General features: G+C 44.9%; 1 protein-coding gene and 1 long non-coding RNA gene across 4 annotated transcripts in view; one reads left to right on the top strand and one right to left on the bottom strand.

The window, feature by feature from the left end:
• Positions 1-23041, top strand: part of LOC138424198 (uncharacterized) — a 190499-nt gene that overhangs the window by 133158 nt on the left and 34300 nt on the right. The gene's annotated exons all lie outside the window — the stretch shown is intronic.
• On the bottom strand, positions 1227-21765 carry MOBP (myelin associated oligodendrocyte basic protein). The gene is made up of 3 exons (XM_069560699.1): positions 21688-21765; positions 1921-2130; positions 1227-1628 (listed from the first exon to the last, which is right to left on the bottom strand). Exons 2-3 carry the CDS (start codon positions 2124-2126, stop codon positions 1373-1375), a joined length of 462 nt encoding a protein of 153 aa, XP_069416800.1. The 5' UTR covers positions 2127-2130; positions 21688-21765; the 3' UTR covers positions 1227-1372.

Below are 23041 nucleotides of genomic sequence, written 5' to 3'. Positions count from 1 at the left end.
TATACTTCTAGTGACTTACCAGTCACTTACCAACCTGTTATTTCTCTTCACAAATTAATCTCACCTCATCTATGCTGGGGATGGGTTGGTTACTTGTTGAAAATGCAGCTCCCCTGACCTCAGCAGTGACTCAAAGAATTAGATTCTTTGCGAGCATTTTAACATTCCCCACTTGATTCTTCTATGTACTAAATCTGAAAACATCATGAGACATCCACACACTATTATACTCTATGTAGTCTCTGAGCATCAAAGCATATATGAGAATCTCAAATACAATTAATACCCACGGTTAACTTATAAAACAGGTTCATTTTCAAACATTCAAAGAATTGGCTTGCCATGCGTGTGGGCAGAGTATATGGGAAATCTCTAACCTTCTGTTCCATTTTACTATGAACCTAAAACTGATCAGAAAAAGCCATTAAAAAAAAAAAAAAAAGGCTGACCTGCCTAAGATGGAGCTGAAGAGCACGTGCTCTCCAGTTCACCTATTCCGTCGACAAGCATCACCCCCTTTGGTTGTTCAGCCACCAAGCTGTGTCCAACTCTTCGGGACCCCATGGACTGCAACATGCCAGGCTTCCCTGTCCCTCACCATCTCCCAGAGTTTGCCCAAGTTCATGTCCATTGAATCGGTGACACCATCCAACCGTCTCATCCTGTCGCCCTCTTCTCCATCTCCCTCTTATCCTCTACTTATTCTAACCTAACCTCTTTGAAGCCCCAAACAGGGAGCCATTCTCCAGGTTCCCATCGCCCAATGCACATGCTGATTATGTGAGTACTAGAGCATTTAACCCTACGCTGAGGATAACTATTCTCTCATTTGGTCCCGCTGAGTCACAAACAACCTGGTTGTTCCGGCTGCATCCCCATCCCCAACATAGTATGTGGAACTCTATACATATGCAATCAGGCTTGTTGAACGAATGACTGTCTTGCCATTGAGATTAACATCAAATGAAGTGTGTTGGGAGGAGGGTTGAATGATCTGGCTGACCCTCTCCTTTAGCACACACACAGACACCCCTAAGAGCCTCCATTCCTTCTCTCTGAGGCACAGGAACCGAGGGCCTTGTTTGTTCAGGCTCGCACTGCGGTTCACACTCTGACTTTATACATTAATCATTTCCAGCCCTGTTAGACAAAGGAAGCAGCCCATGCTGCCACCTGAAGTACTGCGCCAACAGCATCTTTGAGCAAAACGGGAGCCACACTAGGAGTTTCAAATGAAGGGACTTAATGCAGGGAACCGAGGACAGTTTGTAAGGCTGAATGAAGGAGGACCATTGAGATAACGCATTGGTAGTAAACACAGGAAGCAGCTACTAACCTGAGGGCTGGGGGGAGCAAAAGGGAAGAGATGGTGTTACCAGAACCTAGAAGCTTTGACGGGGGACCCCCCACGGCTGGTGCCTGGCCCTCTCTGGGGGCTGCTGCGCGGCTGCTGCTTGGCCTTCTGAGGGGGCCGCTGCTTGGCCGGTGGAGGTCGGGCCTCTGGGCGGGGGCGTGGCTGGCGTTCGGGCCTCGGAGGGGACCGTGGCTTGGCTGGCGCTCTGACCACCGCGGGTGGTGCAGCTGGCTGGCGCTTGGGCCTCTGAGGGGACGGTGCGCGGCGGCTGGTTCTGAGAGGGCCAAAAGAAGCTGCAGGCTGGGGCAGTGGCTCTCCTCTGCTGCCTACGTGATGCTGACCGGAGCTGGAACAGGGAGGCAGCCCTGCGCCCCCTCCCGCCTTCCAGTCTCCCTCCAGTACCTTCCAGCGGCAGAGCCTAACGGGGAGCCGCCTGCCAGCGGGCTGGGGAAAGCGTAGTTTGCAGAGAGCCCCGGGCCCCAGAGCAGAGCAGGAAGGGGGAACTCGGAGCCGGAGACAGAGGCCAACGCCCAGCCCAGGCGCCGGGCGGCAGCACGACCACTCACCTGGTCTTCTGGCAAGCGCAGCAGATCCAGTCCTCCTCTTTCTTCTGGTAGAAGCAGCCACTTTTACAGATGCTGTACTTGCGGTCCACGATCTCGCGTTTGGAGTTGAGGAAGGTGAACGGCGGGCAGCAATGTATGCTGAAGTGCTCGGAGAACTTCTGGTTCTTGGAGAGTCTGGGGCCCTCCTTAACCGCTTTCTGACTCATCTCACTGGAAAAAACAGTGATGGGGGCAGGGGGAGTGGGGAGACGTAAAACAGCCCATCAGCAAGGAGGTGTCTACTCCAGGAGCCCACCCCGGGCCACTCGCTGGTCCCAGCTCACATCCAGGGCTGTCTTCCATCCTGAATCTAGGTCAGTTTCCTGCCCAGCTCTATAGAAAGGCGCTACTGAATAAACTGCCCTTTTTAAAATAAAATTAATTTAAAAATTTTGAGTATAGTTGCTTTCCAGTGTTGTGTTAGTTTCTATTGTACAGCAAAGTGAATCAGCTATACATATACATGTATCCCCTTTTTTGGATTCCTTTCCCAGTTAGGTCACTGCAGACCATTGAGCAGAGTTCCTTGTGTTCCTTCCTTGAGTTCCAAGTTATCATTAGTTTCCTGTTTTATAGGAATCAATAGTGTATCTATGTCATAGTATATATATAAATGTCAATCCCAACCTTCCAATACATCCCATCCAAAATTAAAAATATATATATTTATATGGTTTTTAAAGGTTGCATTCCATTTACAGTCATTACAGAATTTTGGCGGTATCCCCTATGTTGCGCAATACATCCTTGTAGCCTACCTTACGCCCAATAGTTTATACCTAGGCAGGAGAAGGACATGGCAACCCACTCCAGTGTTCTTGCTTGGAGAATCCCATGGACAGAGGAGCCTGGTGGGTTGCTGTCCATGGGGTCACACAGAGTCAGACACGACTAAGGCAACTTAGCAGCAGCAGCAGGCGGTATAAGGGAAGAGTTTGTTAATTTCTATTTGTGTATTTTAAAATCATGTTTTCTGAAAATGGACTCTCTTTTCTCTTATGTGTTAGCCACTCATTTAGGACAGGAAAAAAATATTATAAAGCCAAATACATCTATGGCAAAATAATGTTGAAGATATAGGAGTGACTATTTCTCTAAAGAATCAAGGAAGATTTGTTATTAAAAACATAATTGCTATTCATCCCATAATATGCTACACCAGAGAAACATCAGGCTATAGACACACATCAACATGTTTGAATCTCACAGACATGATGTTGGACAAAAGAAGTCAGATCCAAAGAAGTATAAACCATGATTCAATTTATATGAGGTTCAAAAACAGGTAAAACCAGTCAAGAGCATGGTGCTAGAAATCAAATCATAGCTGTATTTGGAGAAGGTGGGGTCTGAGAAGAGGCAGGAGGGAGCCCGCTGGAGCAGAAAATGTTCTGGATCTTGATCTGGGAGATGACTGCTGCTGCTACTGCTGCTGCTGCTGCTGCTGCTGCTGCTGCTAAGTTGCTTCAGTCGTGTCCAACTCTGCGACCCCAGAGACGGCAGCCCACCAGGCTCCCCCATCCCTGGGATTCTCCAGGTAAGAACACTGGAGGGGCTTGCCATTTCCTTCTCCAATACATGAAACTGAGAAGTGAAAGTGAAGTCGCTCAGTTGTGTCTGACTCTTAGCGACCCCATGGACTGCAGCCCACCGGGCTCCTCCATCCATGGGATTTTCCAGGCAAGAACACTGGAGTGGGGTGCCACTGCCTTCTTTGGGGAGATGACTACACAGGTGTATATGTATATAAAAGTTCAGTGAGCTCTGCACTTCATTTTTGTGCATTTTACTGCTTACCTAAGTTAAAAGGGGGCTTCCCTGGTGACTCAGACAGTAAAGACTCTGCCTGCAACACAGGCAACCCAGATCTGATCCCTGGGTCAGGAAGACCCCCTGGAGAAGCAAATGGCAACCCCTTCCAATATTTTTCTGGGAAATCCCATGGACAGAGGAGCTTGGCGGGCTACTGTCCACAGGGTCGCAAGAGTTGGACACGACTCAGCGACGAGGAGGAAGACAAGAAACTAGGGAATTTTGATTCTTGGAAAACTTCTGAAAGGGTGGGTAAAGTCTTAATCACTACAACATCCTTCGAGAAATGTGCCACATGCAGAAATAGTCCTATCACTGCAAAACACTGAAGCACACAGGGGACTTAAATGACTGGTAACCAACGAGAGCCTGCAGATAAGCACAGGAAATGTGCATATGTACTGGACACTGGGCATGTTCTTGCTGTCAGCAGACTCAAGGTCAGGTTGCACACACAGGCATGCAATATGTCATTGCAAGACAGGACAATATCAACCAACAGAAAAAAGTACAAAGATCAAGGAAACTGTGAAAAAGTGTTGAATTCTTTGAAGACAGAGCAGATAATCCGGGTTGGGTTTTATTGCTGTTGTTTATTTGCCTGTGCCAGGTCTTAGCTGCGACGTGCGAGATCTTCATTAGGGTATGTAGGATCTAGTTCCTCAGCCAGGAATTGAACCTGGGCCCCCTGCATTGGAGGCCCAGAATCTTAGCCACTGGACCGGGGAAGTCCTGGTCTAGGTTTTAAGGATGAATATGTTAAAAAAACAACTAAGTTACTTTGAAGGAATATTTTGATTTCTGTTTTTGGTTTCTTTCGTTTTTTATTCAAGTATAGTTGACTTATAGTGTGTAATTTTTGTTGTTGTTTTTTGATGGGGTTGCCTTCTGCTGTAGTTAGAAGTGAGGGCTGAGGGGCAAGTTGAGTGTAGTTATAAAAAGAAAATACGTCCTTTTCACCTCGTAGACCTTGTAGAGTCCAAGTTTTGTGTTACACCTGTTATATATGTTGCGACTGTTCTTTCCTGATGTTTCACCATCTTTTATCATGTCAAAAATAATTAATATTTTTAAAAATGAGTGGCTGTATCAGGTCTTAATTGCAATGTACAGGATCTTTCGACGCAGCAACGTGGGCTTCTCCCTCGTTGTGGCACACAGGCTTAGTTGCCCTGAGACATGTGGGATCTTAGTTCCCCAACCAAGGAACAAACCCTGGTCCCCTGCATTGGCAAGTGGATTCTTAACCACTGGACTACTAGGGAAGTCCCCCAAATTATTAATTTTTAGGTAATTAAGTTTCCTACTTCCCAGGGAGGTCAGTGGTAAAGAATCTGCCTGCCAGTTCAGGAGGCCCAGGTTCAGACCCTGGATCAGGAAGATCTGCTAGACAAGGGAATGGCTACCCACTCCAGTATTCCTGCCCGGAGAATTCCATGGACAGAGGAGCCTGGTGGGCTACAGTCCACAGGGTTGCCGAGAGTCGGACACAACTGAGCGTGCACACACACAATGCAGTTTCTTACTTGGGGTTTTATATTTTACTTAGGAAAGTCTTCCTCACTTCAGAAGTTCTTAGTCGTAGTCATGAATATCCCATTTTGGAAGAGAATCTTCTCTGAACCTCATTTCATGTCTCTATCTCTGTAACTCCTCACTTCTATAGAGAAGTTATCAATAAATGCTCTTTTTTCTCTATTCCCACATCTCCTCCCCATCCATGCGCTTTTGTCTGGCTTCTGTTCCTATTTGCCCAAAAAGAAGTGCTTCCCATAAAGACCTCCGTGCTGCCAGACCAGCCGTCTTCTTGTCTGAGCTCTCTTTCCATGTAAACACTTCCCTGTCTGGTCACTGACATTCTCTTAGATTCCCTCCACCATCTCTAGCACTTCCATCCCAGTATCTCTCATAGGCTCATCTGCTTTGTCCAAAACTTTTAACGTTAGAATTCTTCAAGGCACAACAAATACTAAATGATTAATGGGGTTGCTCCAGGCATCCAATTCAGCATTTATTATATGTTCCAGTTGTGCCAGACACAGCCTCTGTAAAAAACACAAAGCTGAGTCACACTGAGTCCTGTCCTCAAGAAATGTATCCACCAGCTGGGAAGATAGGCAAGGATGCACATGGCATGCTCATGAGTAACAAAACCCATCTATTGAGCCCAAATATGTACACATCTCTGGATCAGATAAACATCCTGCTGACGGCGAGCTCACAGTGTACACGAGGAACGTTGCATAGATGTCAGTAAGTGCAACTCAAGGACGGCATGCTCTGGAACACGAGAATGTGCTGAGCAATGGCACGGAGAGTCCACAAGAGCGGGGCCACCTGTCAGCTGGGGGAGCAGGTAGAATATAAGTGGAAACCTTTCATCTGGCCCTGAGATTTGGACAGTCAGAGATAAGGGTTTGTGGAAGGATGGGAACGGTTGATTCCTAAGCAAAGATACAGAAAGGTGAATTGCAGCATGGGAGAGGTGGTGGTGTCGGGACACGGGTGATGAGGTAGCAGAGTTACCCGTCACTGTGAAGGCTCTAGCCGTTGTGGGTCGTGCCATCAGCTGATCCGAAGTCTAAATAGAGGAGAGGGAGAGACCATCTCGTTGGTCTGGGTTATTGTGAAGTTGAAGTGTGTTTACAACATCTGCGTGGAAATGGACACCTGAAACTCAGGAGCTAGAGCTTTCATCTCGAGGGTCCTTCACCTCACGGAAGAGGCACCACCTTGGGAGTGGGTGTGGTAGGTGTGAGCTGAGTGAGGAGCCAGGCCAAGCGAGGCTCCCAGGAGCAGCAGTGGGCCTACCTTCAAGCCCCAGGAAGAGGGTCTGGGAAAGAAGGAGCCTCAGGGGCAGCAGGGAGGTGGGAGGAGCCTCTTGGAAATCTCCAAATTTGCAGGAGGAGGAAATGGGTCATCAGTATCCAAAAAACTGCTTTGTACAAACAAGCATTTTTAGACCAGTGAGACACTGCAGTTGATTTTTAGAGTTTGACTCACTGTAATTACAACCCTGATGACCTTCCAAAGCCCTACCAAACACTACACACAGGCAAAGTCCAGCTCAGGTTTCTGCTCCCCTGGGAAATGATGAACTGAAACCCTCTTTAGGCTCCCAGCTCACAGACAATGCTACCCAGCTTTTCACAGGCACTTCAGACATCACCAGTTCCTCTAGCCTGCTCGGGTCATCTTTCCCCCTGGTGTTAGAGGGAGATTTTAAGTCTCCTGGGCCTCTAAATTCCTGCTCTGACTAAATTCTCAATTCCCACCCACCTGACAGGATGCCTGGGCCCACACTATGCCCATCTAGACTCCTACCGGGAGAGTTGTCAAATTATTCCCTGACAACTCTCCTTACTCTCCTCCTTACTCACCATGTCCAGCAGGGGGCAGCCTCACCGCTTGTTACCCATCGAGTGTGTTCCTAAAGGGGAAAGCAGTTCTCTTCCCTGGAACCCTGACATTCTAGAGAACCAGCTGAAAATTCACCCCGCTTTAACACAGCACTTCCCACCTTCCTTTAGTAAAATGTTTACAGTTGGTGGAAAGTCTCTGGCTACTATTGCCTGTGGAAGCAGGAACACTGCATTTGGTTGGGGTACATGGTTAATTGGTTACGTATACTCCTCCAACTCTGCCCACGCCATGCCCCGGCTTAAGAATGCTAAGATCCATGTGCTGACCCATAGCAACAACACACACACACAAGCCATCCTTTCCCACCACACCAGGCTTCCGAGTAAGTTAGTTTTGTTGCTGTTGTTCAGTCACCCAGTCTTGTCCAGCTGTTTGTGACCCCATAGATTGCAGCACGCCAGGCCTCCCTGTCCCTCACCATCTCCCAGAGTTTGCCCAAGTTCATGTTCATTGCATCGGTGATGCCGTCCAGCCATCTCATCCTCTGACGCCCTCTTAGTTGTAACTGCAGGCAAATAGGGCTGGGTGGCTCTGTAGTAAAGAATTTGTCTGCCAATACAGGAGACGCAGCTTCAACCCCTGGGTCGGGAAGATCCCCTGGAGGAGGAAATGGCAACCCACTCTAGTATTCTTGCCTGGACAATCCATGGACAGAGGAACCTGGAGGGCTATTACTAGTCCATGGGGTCACAAAGAGTCAGACGGGACTAAGTGCACACGCACAGGCAAATAACTAATGGTAGAGGAGCAAATTCACACTTCCTGAGACCCTGTTCTATGGTGGTTGCTGCATATTCTTTATCTCATTTTTCTAATATTGCGTAATCATCAGCAAACTAAAGATGAGGTAGGCTAAGGAAGATGACTAAGTGCAAAAAGTCAGTGAGAGGCAGATGGGGGTTTGAACCTAGGTCCCTGTAACTCCAGCTTCCGGTGCACATCTGAGCTTCCTGTGCTCAGCCCTCCTCCAGGGGGAGCAGGTGTCCAGGCGATGGGAGCAGCTTGGACTATGAGGGCCCAGAGGTGGGCCCAAGGATGGGATGCGGGCACAGAGATGCATGGGCCTATGTCCCAGGGTGACAAACACCAGAAGCTGGGGAAACAGCTCCCTGAAGAAAGGCAGAGGGTGGAGTTTGGAGACATCACTGCCCCCTGCCGGAGCCCAGGCTGAAATGTAAACTCCCGTCAGTCCCTCTCCCTCCAGCCTTTAGGTGGTTTTAAGACCTATATTCACTGTTGAGACTTAGAAAGCCTGGATAAAGGAAAATAATGAAAATTCCTAAATTACTATCTCATAGTTAACCACTTATAAAATATTTGAACATTTTTTTGCCTTGAGAATTTTACATGTAAATATATAGTTAATAAAAAAGTCACGGGATTTTCCAGGCAAGAGTACTGGAGTAGGGTGCCATTGCCTTCTCTGAAAAAAAGTCACACCATACCTTATATACTTTTCAAATTATATGCTTGAAAACTCAGTCATTTTTTAAGTTTCATTGATACAGACATAATAGTACTTGTGGCATTTTCTTATACCTTTTAAAATCTGTAATAACTTTATAGTCACAGTCCCCTTTATGGTTGATAACATATATTTGCATATTCTCTCATTTTCTTGATTAATCTTGGCAGAACTTATCCCCTTTGTGACTTTTTAAAAAAACAAACTCTTGGTTTTCTTGCTTGTCTTTGTTCTTTTTTTCTAGTCCATTAATTTCTGAGTGCATTTATTATTTCTTTTTTTTTTCAGTTTTCTTTAGATTTATATTCTTGTGCTTTTTCTCACATGTGCATTTATAATATAATATTTGCATACAACTTCAGCTGCATACCACAATATTAACATAAATTTTTCATTTTCTCTTCACTTTGAATATGAATGAGTTCTTCTTTGATTCATCAATTATTTTTTAAAACCTGTTGTAGAATTTCAAAGTGTATGACACTATTTTTATTACAGTGACTTCTGGCTTTAAGGCATTCTAGGCAGAGAGTTGAACTTGGTAGAGTTCATGTGTTGTTCACAGTCAACATTTTTAAATGTTCCAGGTGTGCTTTGAAAGACTGTGCATTTCCAAAAACAATTTGGAATTATATAGGGAAGATAGGAATGTGAACAAGCTACAGTCTAGCAACTTATTCTGCGCACAGACTACAGTCTAGCAATTTATTTTTGGCTCATAGCTCAACCTTGCTGATAGAGCCCCTTGGTGGAGCACAAAGCTGGAGGAGCCCGAATCACTGATGAGAGTCATTCTAGCCCTGGACCCCTGGGTACTGATCACCTTTTATGCGAGAGACAAACCAACTTCCACCTTGTTTAAACCACTGCTTCAGCCACATGTGGTGAAATAAAATTCTGACTTAGTACACTCAGTTCTTTCACCTTAAAAAGTGTGTCTTACTCAATTTGGGTGTTACAACAAAAATATCATAAACTGAGCAGCTTATAAACAGTATAGATTTATCTCTCATAGACTAGAGGCTGGAGAGTCTGAGATGAAGGTGCTGGCAGATTCTGGGTCTTGCAAGAGCCCACTTCCTGGCTCCCAGATGGTGGGAAGAATAAGAGAGTCTCTGGGGTCTTTGTAATAGGGCACTAATTCCATCCGTGAGGTCTCCACCCTTATAACTTCCCTAAGGGCCGACCTCCAACTACCATCACATTGGGGGTTAGATTTCAAAATATGAATTGTGGGAGACACAAGCAGTCAGTCCATAATAGAAATAACAAATAATATTTAGCTCAGAGGGCCTTTGATAGAATTAAATAAAATAAATAGGATAAGAACCTAGTACTACCAAATATAAGTAACTTGCTTCATAAGTTCCATTTTCCTTTCACTAAGAATTCATTCAAATGACGTGTCTAATTCCACTGACCTCTTCAGGCACCTTCTTTATGCATCTCACACGACATTTAATTCAAGCATTAATTAAATGCTTAATAAAGTAAAGACATCTTCATTTACTTCTGTGACTAAAAGCAGATCATTAAAACACTACATGTGTTTTCACAAACCATACCACCTAATCACAGAGAAAGCATGAACTGTCTGACAGGATGAAGACAAAAAATGACTGAATTTGAAACTGTAAAATTATCATTTCTTCCAGGCTTTCCAGATGTCTCCATATACTCTAAAACTAAAAAGGAGGGGAAAGTGAGGCAGGTATTTGAAGAAGGAGAAAAAGTGAAGGAAAGGAACCACAGGGAGAACAAGAACCTCCTCTCACTGTTTCTTGAGCACCTACTATGCTCCAGATGCTGTCGTTTCTACACTTGCTCTTAGCCAAAAGGCCGAGGAGCGATCTGTCATTTCCAGTTCCCAGTATAACCTTCCAGGTAGTCTCCACTGTCTGCCTGTTAGAGATGAGGAAACTGAGGCCTGAAGAAGTTACATAAACTCTCCAAGGTTGCATAGTAATGATAACAATAAAAATGATAGAAAACTCATAATGTCCAGTATGACTACTGACTACCCGATATCTGCACTGCCCTTCTATAAAAAACCTTGCTGATATGCCCTGTTAAATATACATAACTTCCTATGTGACCACATTCTGGCCAAGGACGGAGGCAGAAGTCTATGGATGCTTGACCTTTTCCTTCCATAATAAGGCTTTTATTCAGTGAGGGACTCTCCCCTGGTGAGGGCATTCAGCCCATCCCAGCTCTTCCTGGACCCCAGGGGGCAGCATTATTTCAAGCCTTTGGACCTTGAGCCTTAGGGCTCCTTCCCATACTTCCTTCCCACCCAACAATTAACAGAGCAAATGCTTCTAAGACCTTGGGGCTCAGCCCAAAGCCAAGTCACTTCCCAAGGAGGTTTTCCAGAACCTTCCTTTCCTCCCAAGGAGAAGCCATCACTACTCCCTCTCTTGTGCCCTAGCCCTGTAAGTGAAAAGTGAAGTCGCTCAGTCATATCCGACTCTGCGACCCCATGGACTGTAGCCCACCTCCGTCCATGGGATTTTCCAGGCAAGATTACTGGAGGGGGTTGCCATTTCCCTCTCCAGGGATCAAACCTGGGTCTGCCGCATTGCAGGCAGATGCTTTACTGTCTGAGCGCCCAGGGAAGCCAGCCCTGAATGTTGTGCATAATTCTAGGGGAGCATCTGGAACCTGGAAGGGTGCCCTCGTTAGGTGCCTTGTTCAGAGCAGGTGTTCCATAGATGCTGAGTGTCAAGAGCGTGAACAGGGGGCACCTCTCACGGCTTCTGCAGGGGCCCTCAGACTGCCACTGCCTGCCCCCAGATGCTCTTCTGTGGTCCCTGCGCCCCTCGGGGACCCCTGCACTGATTCAGACAGCAGGTCTGCCCAGTGAAAAAGGCAACACAGGAAGGGACTTTCCCAACTGATCTTGAAAATTATAGAACTGGGCTCTTTAGGAAACAATAAAAGACACTGTGAACTCACTACTCTTTTGCTTTTCCTTCTTCTTTAAAAAATGCTGTTGAAGTATAGTTGATTTACAATGTTGTGTTAATTATTTACTCTGTACAGTGAAGTGACTCAGTTATATATTCTTTTTCACATTCTTTTCCATTGTGGTTTATCATAGGGAATTGAATATAGCTTCCTGCGCTATACAATAGGGCCTTCTTGTTTATCTGTCCTATATATCATAGTTTGCATCTGCTAATCCCAAACTCCCAACCCTCCTTTCCCTATCCCCTCTCCCCCTTGGCAACCACAAATTGGTTCTCTATGTCTGTCTCATAGATGAGTTCCTTTGTGTCCTATTTTAGATTCCACATACAAGGAAGATGACATGGTACTTGTCTTCTCTTTCTGACTTACTTTGCTTAGTTTGATAATCTCTAGGTTCATCCGTGTTGCTGCAAATAGCATTATTTCATTATTTTTTATGGCTGAGTAATAGTCCATTGTATATACGACCAAATCTTCTTTATCCATTCATCTGTTGATGGACATTTAGGTTTTCTCCATGTCCTGGCTATTGTAAATAGTGCTGCTGTGAACATTGGGATGCATGTATCTTTTTGAATTATAGTTTTGTCTGGGTATATGCCTATTTTTGGCTGAGCGCTGAAGAATTGATGCTTTTGAACCGTGGTGTTAGGGAAGACTCTTGAGAGTCCCTTGGACTGCAAGAATATCCAACCAGTCAATCCTAAAGGAAATCAGTCCTGCATATTCATCGAAAGGACTGATGCTGAAGCTGGAACTCCAATACTTTGGCCACCTGACGTGAAGAACTGACTCATTGGAAAAGACTCTGATGCTGGGAAAGATTGAAGGTGGGAAGAGAAGGGGATGACAGAGGATGAGATGGCTGGATGGCATCACCGACTCAATGGACACGAGTTTGAATAAACTCCGGGTGTTGGTGATGGACAGGGAGGCCTGGCATGCTGCAGTCTATGGAGTCACAAAGAGTCAGACACGACTGAGCGACTGAACTGACTGATGCCTAAGAGTGGAACCGCTGGATCATACGGTTATTCTTAGTTTTCTGAGGAACCTCCATGCTGTTTTCCATAGTGGCTGCACCATGTTACACTCCCACTAACAGAGAAAGAGGGTTTCCTTTTCTCCACACCCTCTCCAGCATTTATTATATGTAGTTTTTAATGATGGCTATTCTGACCAATTGTGAGCCTATTACGCCTTTTTTTTAATCCCATGGACAGAGAAGCCTGGTGGGTTACACAGTCCATGGGGCCACAGAGTTGGGCAGGACTGAAGTGACTTAGCACGCAGAGATGGCACTCGCATATCCGTGTTCCCACCAGTGTCCTGGGGATCTTTAAGCACACTTTCACTCTTCCCTAAGACACTGCAGGTGAAAATGAGAATCATGAACATAAAATGGATTTTCTTCCTTCTGTTCATCCTTCCTAACATCTTTTTAAAAAGGCAGTTGGGGTGTGGGTAATTGTTTAACCAAAGCAGTATGTGGCCCTTAGCTGTGGATGGTCCTCTGGAAAGAAAGACAGTGCAAGGAGTAAGTTGCCATGCTATATGTCCATAGGATCACAGGAAGTCAGACATGGAAATGGTACAGGTGCTACCGAGTGAACAGCGGGGTGCAGGTTAGTATTTGGAAAACAAGACACTTCTCCAATTCTTGTCAATCAGATCCCTCAGCACCGTGAGCAAGGGCCTGCCCTTGTCTTGTGATTAGAGAACTCAACGTGGGAAGGACAGGAGACAGCCTTTACCCTGACTACCCAGGGCCTGAGCCCTCTGAGGGAACAATATTCTGGCTTCAGATATCAAAACTCTAAAGGAGGAAAATTATCAGTCCCAAGACCTCTTAATATGTTACATGGATTAAGGAGAAGAAAGTTTAATATATACTTGGTAATTTAAGTTAATAAAGCAAGAAGTTTCAGATGTATTAAAAGTAAGCTCAGTTGTACCTATATATGTATATGACTTTTTCATTGCTCTATGTTTGTACAAGTGACACGATACTACGAGAAAGGATAGGGAGAGGGAATGAGAACCTCTGAACTCATACTGCCTCGATTATTTCTGGCGTGAATTGTCTCTTGCTAATAAGTAGTCAAAGTTCAGCTCCTTATCAGGACTATTCCTCGCCTCCCTGTATTCCTCCTCAAGGCAGATAAGAGTATGGGGAAGCTGAGAGCCCTTGGGGCAATGAGGAAAGGGGTGGCTGGTCCTTGTGGTATCCGCCCCTCCTGGACTCTGTCTTAGGAACCTGGTGTGGTCTCACCTAGCCCCTTGCCATGAATGACACATGTTGCTGCTGGATACTTGACCCACCAAAGCCACTGGCCATCAGGACCCCAACTCAGCAGCCTCCTATCCTGGTCTAGGCGTCCTCTCAACTCCTCAAAATTGCTAAAGGTAGGAGTAGAGACTGAGCAGGAAAGGAAGCCCAGCAATGAACAGGACATGCAGATAAACTGAACATAGACAGGAGGGATGAACAGGATTTCTCCAAGAAATATAAAGTTAGGTGATGAATCATTTTGCTAAAGTTTAGGGATGAGGAAAGGGAATAGTCAGAAATTTAGTCTGAGGCATGTTAAGTTGAAGAAACTTAAGAAGCCTCCAAGCAGCTACGAAAGAAAGTAATTTGGCCACATGGGTCAGATCTTGAGAGACAGAGAAAGGATGAGAAATAAATTTAAGAGTATTTGATGCTGGATGAGATTTATAGCCAATGGAACACAAAACACCCTGGGAGAAAGGGAGTATAAGAAAGGGGAGAAAAACTGGGAAACATTTCATTCACAATAGCAGCAAGAATCCTCAGATACCTAGAAGTCAAGCAGAAATTAGAATGTGTAAATCCTTGTGGGGGGAAAATTCAGTATCCATTCTGGATAAATATCCTTAGTGGAAAGGGAACAGGAAGTCCTTAACGTTATAATGGGCTAGCTACTAAAATATCCACAGAACAGCTTACTGCTGGTGAAATCTTAGAAACACTTTCATACAAATCAGACACCCCAAGGAGGATGCTGTCAGCGTTACTATTCAACACCTGAAATCCTAACTAGTACAAAATAAAAAATAAAAAACTGTGTGACTCCACCAATTGTTAGAACTGAAAGTCCAGTGAGACTTCTGGACCCAGGATCTATATGCAGTGCTGCTGTTCCGTCTCACTGAGTCGTGTCCAACTCTTTGGGACCACTATAGACTATAGCCCACCAGGTACCTCTGTCCATGGGATTCTCCAGGCAAGACTACTGGAGTGGGTTGCCATTTCTTTCTCCAGGGGATCTTCCTGACCCAGGGACCAAACCTGCATCTCCTGCTTGGCAGGAGGATTCTTTACCACTGAGCCACCTGGGAATACACCAAAATCAAAATCCTTTCTATAGGTCAGGAAGAGCCAGTTTGAAAATGTAAAATAAAAGGAGCCACTCACACTGACTACAAAACCACAGGACACCTTCTGGTAGATGTATATCTGATAAAAGAAATGCAAGGCTTCCATGAAGGAATTTGCAAGGCTGCAGTAGAAATAAGTGTGCTGAATATCTCCTAATAAATGTATAAACTCAATGCAATTCCAATAAACAGCAGACTTTCATGGAATTAATAAGATGACTTTATGGTTGTTATAAAGACCCAGGATGCGCCCAGACAATTTTGAATGGGAACAGGGTCTTGCCCTACCAAGTATTAGCACAAATCGTAAAATATACTAATTAAAACAGTAGGGTAGTGGTTTGGGAATAGACCAACAGATCAGTGGTACAGAATAGAGCACCTGGAAACAGACTCACCTATGTATAGACACATGGTTCATACCAGAGGGGGCATTTTTTAAACTATTCCAAAGGAAGACAAAATGGAAGTAAACGAAAGATCCCAACAAGAAAAATGATAGCAAACACATGCGATGGAAGTCAGGTACTATTTAAAAGGGCTTTATGTGTTTAACTCAATCCTCATGACCTCAGAATAGCCCCACTTTGCAAATGAGCAAGCCAAGGTACAGAGAAGTCAAATAACTCACTGGAAGACACAGAACTAGAACTTAGGAGCCCTAAGATCCCAGCCAAAGTAGACTAATCTCTACCGCTAATCTTCACAGCATACAGTTTCTAACATAGCAGACGTGAAGAGGAGGGAAGCAAGTCAAAGATTATGATTTTTATAGAATAAAACATACTGTGTACTTACAAGTTTAAAAACCTATGCCAGGAGAGAAGAAAATATACAAACACATAAAACTGTAGTTTTAATAATCAGAATGTTTAAGAAAAAACAAACTACAATTTTTTTTAAACAGGCAAAAAATAGAAAGAGAAGATTCTTTAAAAGCCAGTTGCTACTGCTGCTGCTAAGTCGCTTCAGTCGTGTCTGACTCTGTGCGACCCCATAGACGGCAGCCCACCAGGCTCCCCCATCCCTGGGATTCTCCAGGAAAGAACACTGGAGTGGGTTGCCATTTCCTTCTCCAGTGCATGAAAGTGAAAAGTGAAAGTGAAGTCACTCAGTCGTGTCCGACTCTTAGCGACCCCATGGACTGCAGCCTACCAGGCTCCTCCGTCCGTGGGATTTTCCAGGCAAGAGTACTGAAGTGGGGTGCCATTAAAAGCCAGTAATCATATACAAATATGTTTAACTCTGAAGGACTCTAGGAAAGAGACAGTAACAGCAAGGGAATGTCAATTCACACCCCTTGTGATTGGCCCAAAAATGGGATTGGAGGATGACGCTGTGGAAGGAAGAGGGGAAGGCAGTCAATCAGAGCATGGGGAGGGGCACAGGGGCTGGCACCTTCCGTGGTCAAGGTACTGTCCCAGGCTGCCAGAGCCCAGGCTTCCTTCCTTCCTTAAGAGAGGAATGCACCTGGGTGCTTTGTCCAGGAGCTGTTTCCGGGATTAAAGCTGCGACTTCGAAAGTTCCACAGCAGTTCTGAGCTTCTTTCACCTAGACTTACCATAGCCTTCTGCAGACTGCTCAGCCTCAAATCCTCTGCTGTGAAGACCATTACCTCTGAGCAGCAAATTCATTCCACATTCACCACCTCCCTTAGACATCTTGAATGTTTCTTCAGTTCAGTTCAGTCACTCAGTCGTATCCGACTCTCTGCGACCCCATGAATCACAGCACGCCAGGCCTCCCTGTTCATCGCCATCTCCCGGAGTTCACTCAGACTCACATCCATCGAGTCCGTGGTGCCATACAGCCATCTCATCCTCTGTCGTCCCCTTCTTCTCCTGCCCCCAATCCCTCCCAGCATCAGAGTCTTTTCCAATGAGTCAACTCTATGCATGAAGTGGCCAAAGTACTGGAGTTTCAGCTTTAGCATCATTCCTTCCAAAGAAATCCCAGAGCTGATCTCCTTCAGAATGGATTGGTTGGATCTCCTTGCAGTCCAAGGGACTCTCAAGAGTCTTCTCCAACACCACAGTTCAAAAGCATCAATTCTTCAGCACTCAGCCTTCTTCACAGTCCAACTCTCACATCCATACATGACCATAGGAAAAACCATAGCCTTGACTAGACGGACCTTAGTCAGCAAAGTAATGTCTCTGCTTTTGAATATACTATCTAGGTTGGTCATAACTTTTCTTCCAAGGAGTAAGCGTCTTTTAATTTCATGGCTGTAGTCACCATCTGCAGTGATTTTGGAGCCCAAAAAATAAAGTCTGACACTGTTTCCACTGTTTCCCCATCTATTTCCCATGAAGTGATGGGACCGGATGCCATGATCTTCGTTTTCTGACTGTTGAGCTTTAAGCCAACTTTTTCACTCTCCTCTTTCCCTTTCATCGAGAGGATTTTTAGCTCCTCTTCACTTTCTGCCATAAGGGTGGTGTCAAACCTTGCTAATTCTCAGGTCAGGGGCTAATGCTTGCCTCTGAGAGCAGCTTTACATAGTAAAAGACAGTGCCTTCCATGTTTGTCCAGAGCAGCAAAAATACAATGAGGGAAAAGAACTTTGCTTGTAACTACTAAAGGCTGTTTCTAAGGATGGCTGTATCCATTTGTCCTTGCTTATTCATTTGTCGCCTTAGCAACCAAAATGTTTACTAATTAGTACATCGAATGTTGAACAATAGATTCTTGTTGGGAAACCAATGCCCCAGTAATGGAAACTTCATACAGATATTTATTTTGAATCGGAGTGATTTTCCGCAAAGAGCAACATCCTGCCAAAATCCGACACTGATTTGCAGAGCTGCTGAGGCTTGATAACATTCACAGTAGTAAGAGGATGCTGATGTCTTGAAACTGACAATTCATTTTGGAAGACAAAGCCCTCACTGCTTTACTTTGTTTCCAAGTGATAAAGACAAATTAAAGTGGCCCAAGGACCACACTACCCACAGACAACTATCTCACAGATTCATGCAAAAGCCCTTTCTGATTGAGCAAAGTCTGCCTAATCCCAGCTAGATAGATAATAGCACAAAGATAATATATTTAGCAGTTTGAGGGAGAAAGGCTACATGTATATGTATGGCTGAGTGGCTCTGCTGGGCAACTGAAACTATCGCAGCACTGTTAATGGGCAACATTCCAATATAAAATAAAAAGTTTTTAAAAGATTATATGTTTAGCAAATGTTTTAGGAGTCAAAACCTTCCTTATTATAGTGGAGCTAAATAAACATGTAAGAAGTACAGTAAGTTTCTGAAAGTTATTTTAGAAACACAATGTTCATTTTTTTTAACATCTAAAATTACAGAGTACATTGTTTTAATTGTGTGAATTTACACTGGAATTGAATGTGAATGAATAATCTCATGCTTTTCTATAGAAGAGGGCAAGCAAGTCCAGGAGAAGCAACCAAAAGCGTAAGCCTATCTCCTCATTTAGCCATTCCCTTACTCAAAACCACAGAGGCTCTTCCCAGTTACAGAGCAAAGTCCTTGCTCCTTAGTTAATACGGTGCATAAGATTCTTCATCATCTGGCCCCTCTCCACCTTTCCCCCTTCTCTCGCCTCCCCAAACCCACACACTTCTGTAGGTCAGAAACGTCATCCTATGATCAAAAGATGTGCCTTTGAACAAACTGTTTCCTTTTCCTGGAATGCATTTACCCCATGGTGGCTGTGTAGTAAACTCCTATTCACTCTGGACAACCTGCGAGGTTGGTTGGTCGGGGTGGGCTGGCGGGGCCAGGGGTGGGGTCAGCAGGGGACCACCCGCCTGCCGGCGACCTGGGACCGCTGGGTGCATTTCCAATGGGGCAGTGCCTTCTGATCGAGGCCCAGCCGGTGGACTGTGAGGCCACTATGGGTCTTCCCTGAGTCGGGTTGCTTGGGAATGCAGCCCAAAGTGGGTGGTAAACTCCATCTAAGGCTAAATAACAGCACGAGGCCGATTGTCAACAAGTAGCGTAAGGGAAAGTTGAAAAGAACCAAACAACCCAGCTTAGGTCTCAGCCCAGCAAAGGGTCCTCTCTCCTCTGGGAGGTCATGTGTGTGCACTTCTGTTGGTGAGCACGTCACACTGTTATAACAGTGTGGCTGTGTGTCTGGACCTCCGCTTGGACTCTGTGAGGGAAGGGTTTCCGTCTGAATCCTCAGGATTCTGCCGCTGCTGCTTCTGCTCAAAGAATGAGTACTAACTGGGACGGAATTACAAGTGACCCCTGGGAGGTCATGTAGGACTCAAGCGCTTTTGTCAGATTCCCAGCAAGGCTATTTTAAGAATTAAGGCTTTAGCATAAAATGGTTATATTATTATTATTTCATTTTTTCAAGATGTGAAAAATTGTCTGTCTTAATCCAATGTTTGTGATAAAAATAAAGATGTTTCTCTTTCTTTGTGAAAATGATGGGGTTCTGAACGTACACAAACATAGGTAACACAAATCCTCTCTCTTGTAATTCCTTCCAGGATGATGGACAAGGAAACCAGTCTTCCAGATATGCACTGTCTTATCTAAAACCCTAAATGTTGATTTGGCCTATGGTCATAGTGGGGTGGTGGAGGTGCTGAAGAAGAGAACCTAAATTAGCTGACTGACGGATTTATTGCTCCACTCAGAATGTTTAACATGCTTTGGGTTCTGCCTTGGGTTTTCAAAGGGCATCAGTCTCAGGGAGACCAAAAGACCAGGCTAGAAATAAGCCAATTGTCAACCACACCTTTTCCCAAATTTTGTGTCCAAGGTCACCACCTGAGTCATCCAGTAGCAGTGATACTTGTGGGCTTCCTCAGCCTGATGAAAGGCCACTTATCTTTGTTCCCTTTTGCAATTTGTATTTACCATATTTTATTGAATTCATTCACCTATTCCACGGGAAGCAAGAGCCGTCGAGGGTAACTTCGAGGTATATAGTTTGAGCGGCTAGGTCAGTGGTAGAAGCCCCTACTGGAGGAGGAGGTTTGAGAAGAGAGGCTAAATCATGAGTTCAGTTCTAGATGCCTTCACGCTGAAGTGTTTGAGGGCCATCTAGACGGCAACGTCAAGTGGAGAGTTCAGAGAAATCTGGGCAGGAGATGAAGCTTGAAAGTTGCTAGCGTGCAGGTGGTGACTGAAGCCACGGGATGGATAGGCTTGCCCAGGTGGCAGATGGTGGGCTGGGAGGCGAGCACGGCCGTGTGCGGGGCACTCCCACACTTGCAGGTCAGGTGGAGGGGCAAAGTGATTGACGAAGGAAAAAGAGAAGAGTCAGAGAGGAAGGAGGGAGCCCAGAGCATGCGGTGTCCCAGGAGCCAGGGGAAGGAGTGTTTAAACAGAGGGAGTGGTCAGAGCTGTATGCAGAGTGATTCTGAGACGTGGTGAGATAGAAGGCTATAGAGAGTACATTAGCATAAGTGAGAGGGAGAGATTTGGTGCATTTAACAGGAACTGTCTCCACGGAGTGGTTGAAACAAGATACACTGATGGCCCAGCCGAGGTCACTGACCATTAATTAGTAGCGGTACCAAGCCTCCTTGTGTTTTTCTCCAAATGTTCTCAGCAGCCCGGGTGGAGACACAGAGAAGACGCATGGGTGCATCCAGGGCTGGGGTTTGCTAGAGAATGTGCAGAGGAACAATGGAAGTGATAAACCCTAGAAGTCCATTCATAATAGAGAGAAAGGCAGAAATGAGTGAGTGTTGAACGGATGGGTGAATGCATCGACGGGGGGTAAGCAAATGGATTCATAAATGGATGGGGAGATGAAGGGGCAAGTCGATCCGAAGCACCTGATGAAAGAATAGCTGTAGTGGGGCACTTAACAAATCAAGTTGAAAGAAAGGAAGGCTGTGAATCAGATGCTAGCCAGACATTTGCATGATTTGATTGAGAGAGGACAGTTTCGAGTATCGCTAAGTTCCAGCATAGCGGTGGATGGATGCGGCAGAGTGGATAATTCACTGGAGTGGTGAAGAGTTTATTCACACAGACACTGTCATCTAAGTGGGTGCAACTGAAATGGAGAGGGGGGTGGGGAGTATACTGGTACTGGTAACAAATCTATCTGGTAACAAGACTATCAGTGAAAGACGAGGAGTGACTGGGAAGTCAGATGAGGACTGACGCAGGGAACGCAGCTCGGCTTCAGGTTATGGAGAAATGACAAGAGGGTGAAGGAGCCGTGGCCTGAATGAGGCATGGGGAGGATGCTGCCTTGCTCTCAAATCTGGAGCTTCTTGGAGTGTAAAATGGCCCTCACTTGACAGGCTGACAGATGAGGCATTGTTCTCAGAAGACTGGCTGGATTCAGTTAAGACAATGAGATGGACAGAATCTCCCGAGGCGAGTCTGAGGCTGCAGGGGATGAAGCCTCTCTTCCCACTTCACTATGCACTGTGGCACGTGGGTTTGTCAGAGGTGAACAAATGGTGGCTTGGGTCATAGTGCCTCTGACTGATACAGGGAAGTGTCTTTTCGTGTTTCTATTCCCCAAGCCTAGAATACTGTAAGACACCTGGAATCGTTTTCTAAAGTGTGTAACTCTTACTGAAAGTTTGATTGCTCCACCTTTTGCTGATTCTACATTCCACTCTGACATTCTGAATACTAGTAATCATTCTACCGTAATTTAGTTGCTGATCCAAAAGAGTGTAGGAGATTCATTTGTACCTGTATTTTCATCCGTGCACATCTGGTGAATAGATCTCTGTTATGGGCTTCTCTTGGTATCATTTGCTTCTTTTTTCCCTAAAAAATGAAGCAGTAGAATGTATTCTGGTTAATTCCGTGTTTTGATGACTGAAGTTGTAGTTAAGTGTCTTAATCACAGAGCTTCACACACACAGCCCCAGGAAGGATCATGGTATTTCATCTAGATACTGTCTGTCAGATGGAGGATGGGCTAGGAGGGGATATAATGACAAAATTGCATGCAAACTTTTTAAAGTCCACCTTATCATCAGAGAGGGAAAATGCCATATATACAGGTAATTCACCATCACTAGGTAAAAAATAGTCATTTCTCTCAGTAAATCTGAGCTCTACAAACCTGATTTTTGCTTATAATGCTAATAAAATCCCAGAGTCCTGCTCTAAAAATGCAAATCTTCATAATTAAGTAAAGCACCTCGAGAAAAGATTTGAAGGAATGTCCTCCTCCCTTACAGCTCTGGAAAGAGACGTGGTTTTTGCATTGTAAACTCAATGAAATATCCTTTGACAAGGTAGCAAACTGAGAACTTCTAGAAAATTTCAATGTAGTTTTCTCATTGCACTACAGAGATTTATGTCATTTGTCCTGTTCTTAATACATGTCAGATCTTGGAAGTGTTCAAAGGGGTCTTATAAAATTGTGAAGATTCTAATCACAAAAATAACCTCCAGAAAAAAATCTGTAATTCTGGCTGGTTGTCTTAGTTGATACTTTTTCTAGTGATAATGATGTAATTGGCAACTTCCGTCTAACTGTATAAATCTTTGTAAGATTTTTCTGTCAAATCAGATGAAGATCACTAGAATGTTCCTCTTTTCCCAACTACTTGACAGAATAATTGAAATCCATGACTCTACAAGCTTTCTTACTTAAAAAATTAATCATGATCTATTAACAAGAATTGAACTTACATTCCCACTGAAAACAACCACAAAAGCTGAACAAAATATGCAAAAGAATTGTTTGCAGGCACTGGAGAGCAGATATTGCAGGGTCTGATCCCTGAGAGAAAGGAAGCAAGAGAAGATTTCCCCTGGTTTTCTGCCGAAAGATAGTTTTCGAAGTGTCCTACGGGGTAAAAGAGGCTGAGCATGGAGAAGAGACAGAGATCAGAGCCAGGGGTCACTGAGACTGCAGGGACCCAGAAGGGGGTTGAGATGCAAGCCGCAGAGAGTAGGGACCTGCTAAGAAGATACATATAACTTTTCTCAGATCGTTGGCCAGTTCCAAAGCTGTGCATTTGCAGGGTGAAACTGTGGGAAGCCAAGGAGGAAAAAACAACAGCAGTTACAAAGAGGCTGATAACTAAGT

The sequence above is a fragment of the Ovis canadensis genome, chromosome 19, assembly GCF_042477335.2.
Source record: "Ovis canadensis isolate MfBH-ARS-UI-01 breed Bighorn chromosome 19, ARS-UI_OviCan_v2, whole genome shotgun sequence".
Taxonomy (NCBI): Eukaryota; Metazoa; Chordata; class Mammalia; order Artiodactyla; family Bovidae; genus Ovis; species Ovis canadensis.
This window is presented reverse-complemented; position numbering and strand designations above follow the sequence as displayed.

Coding starts and splice junctions, on each gene's coding strand:
- MOBP (XM_069560699.1), bottom strand. CDS start 2,126: ATGAGTCAGAAAGCGGTTAAGGAGGGCCCCAGACTCTCCAAGAACCAG. Junction 1,629..1,920: donor TGCGCTTGCCAGAAGACCAG/GTGAGTGGTCGT, acceptor TGGCCCTCTCAG/AACCAGCCGCCGCGCACCGT.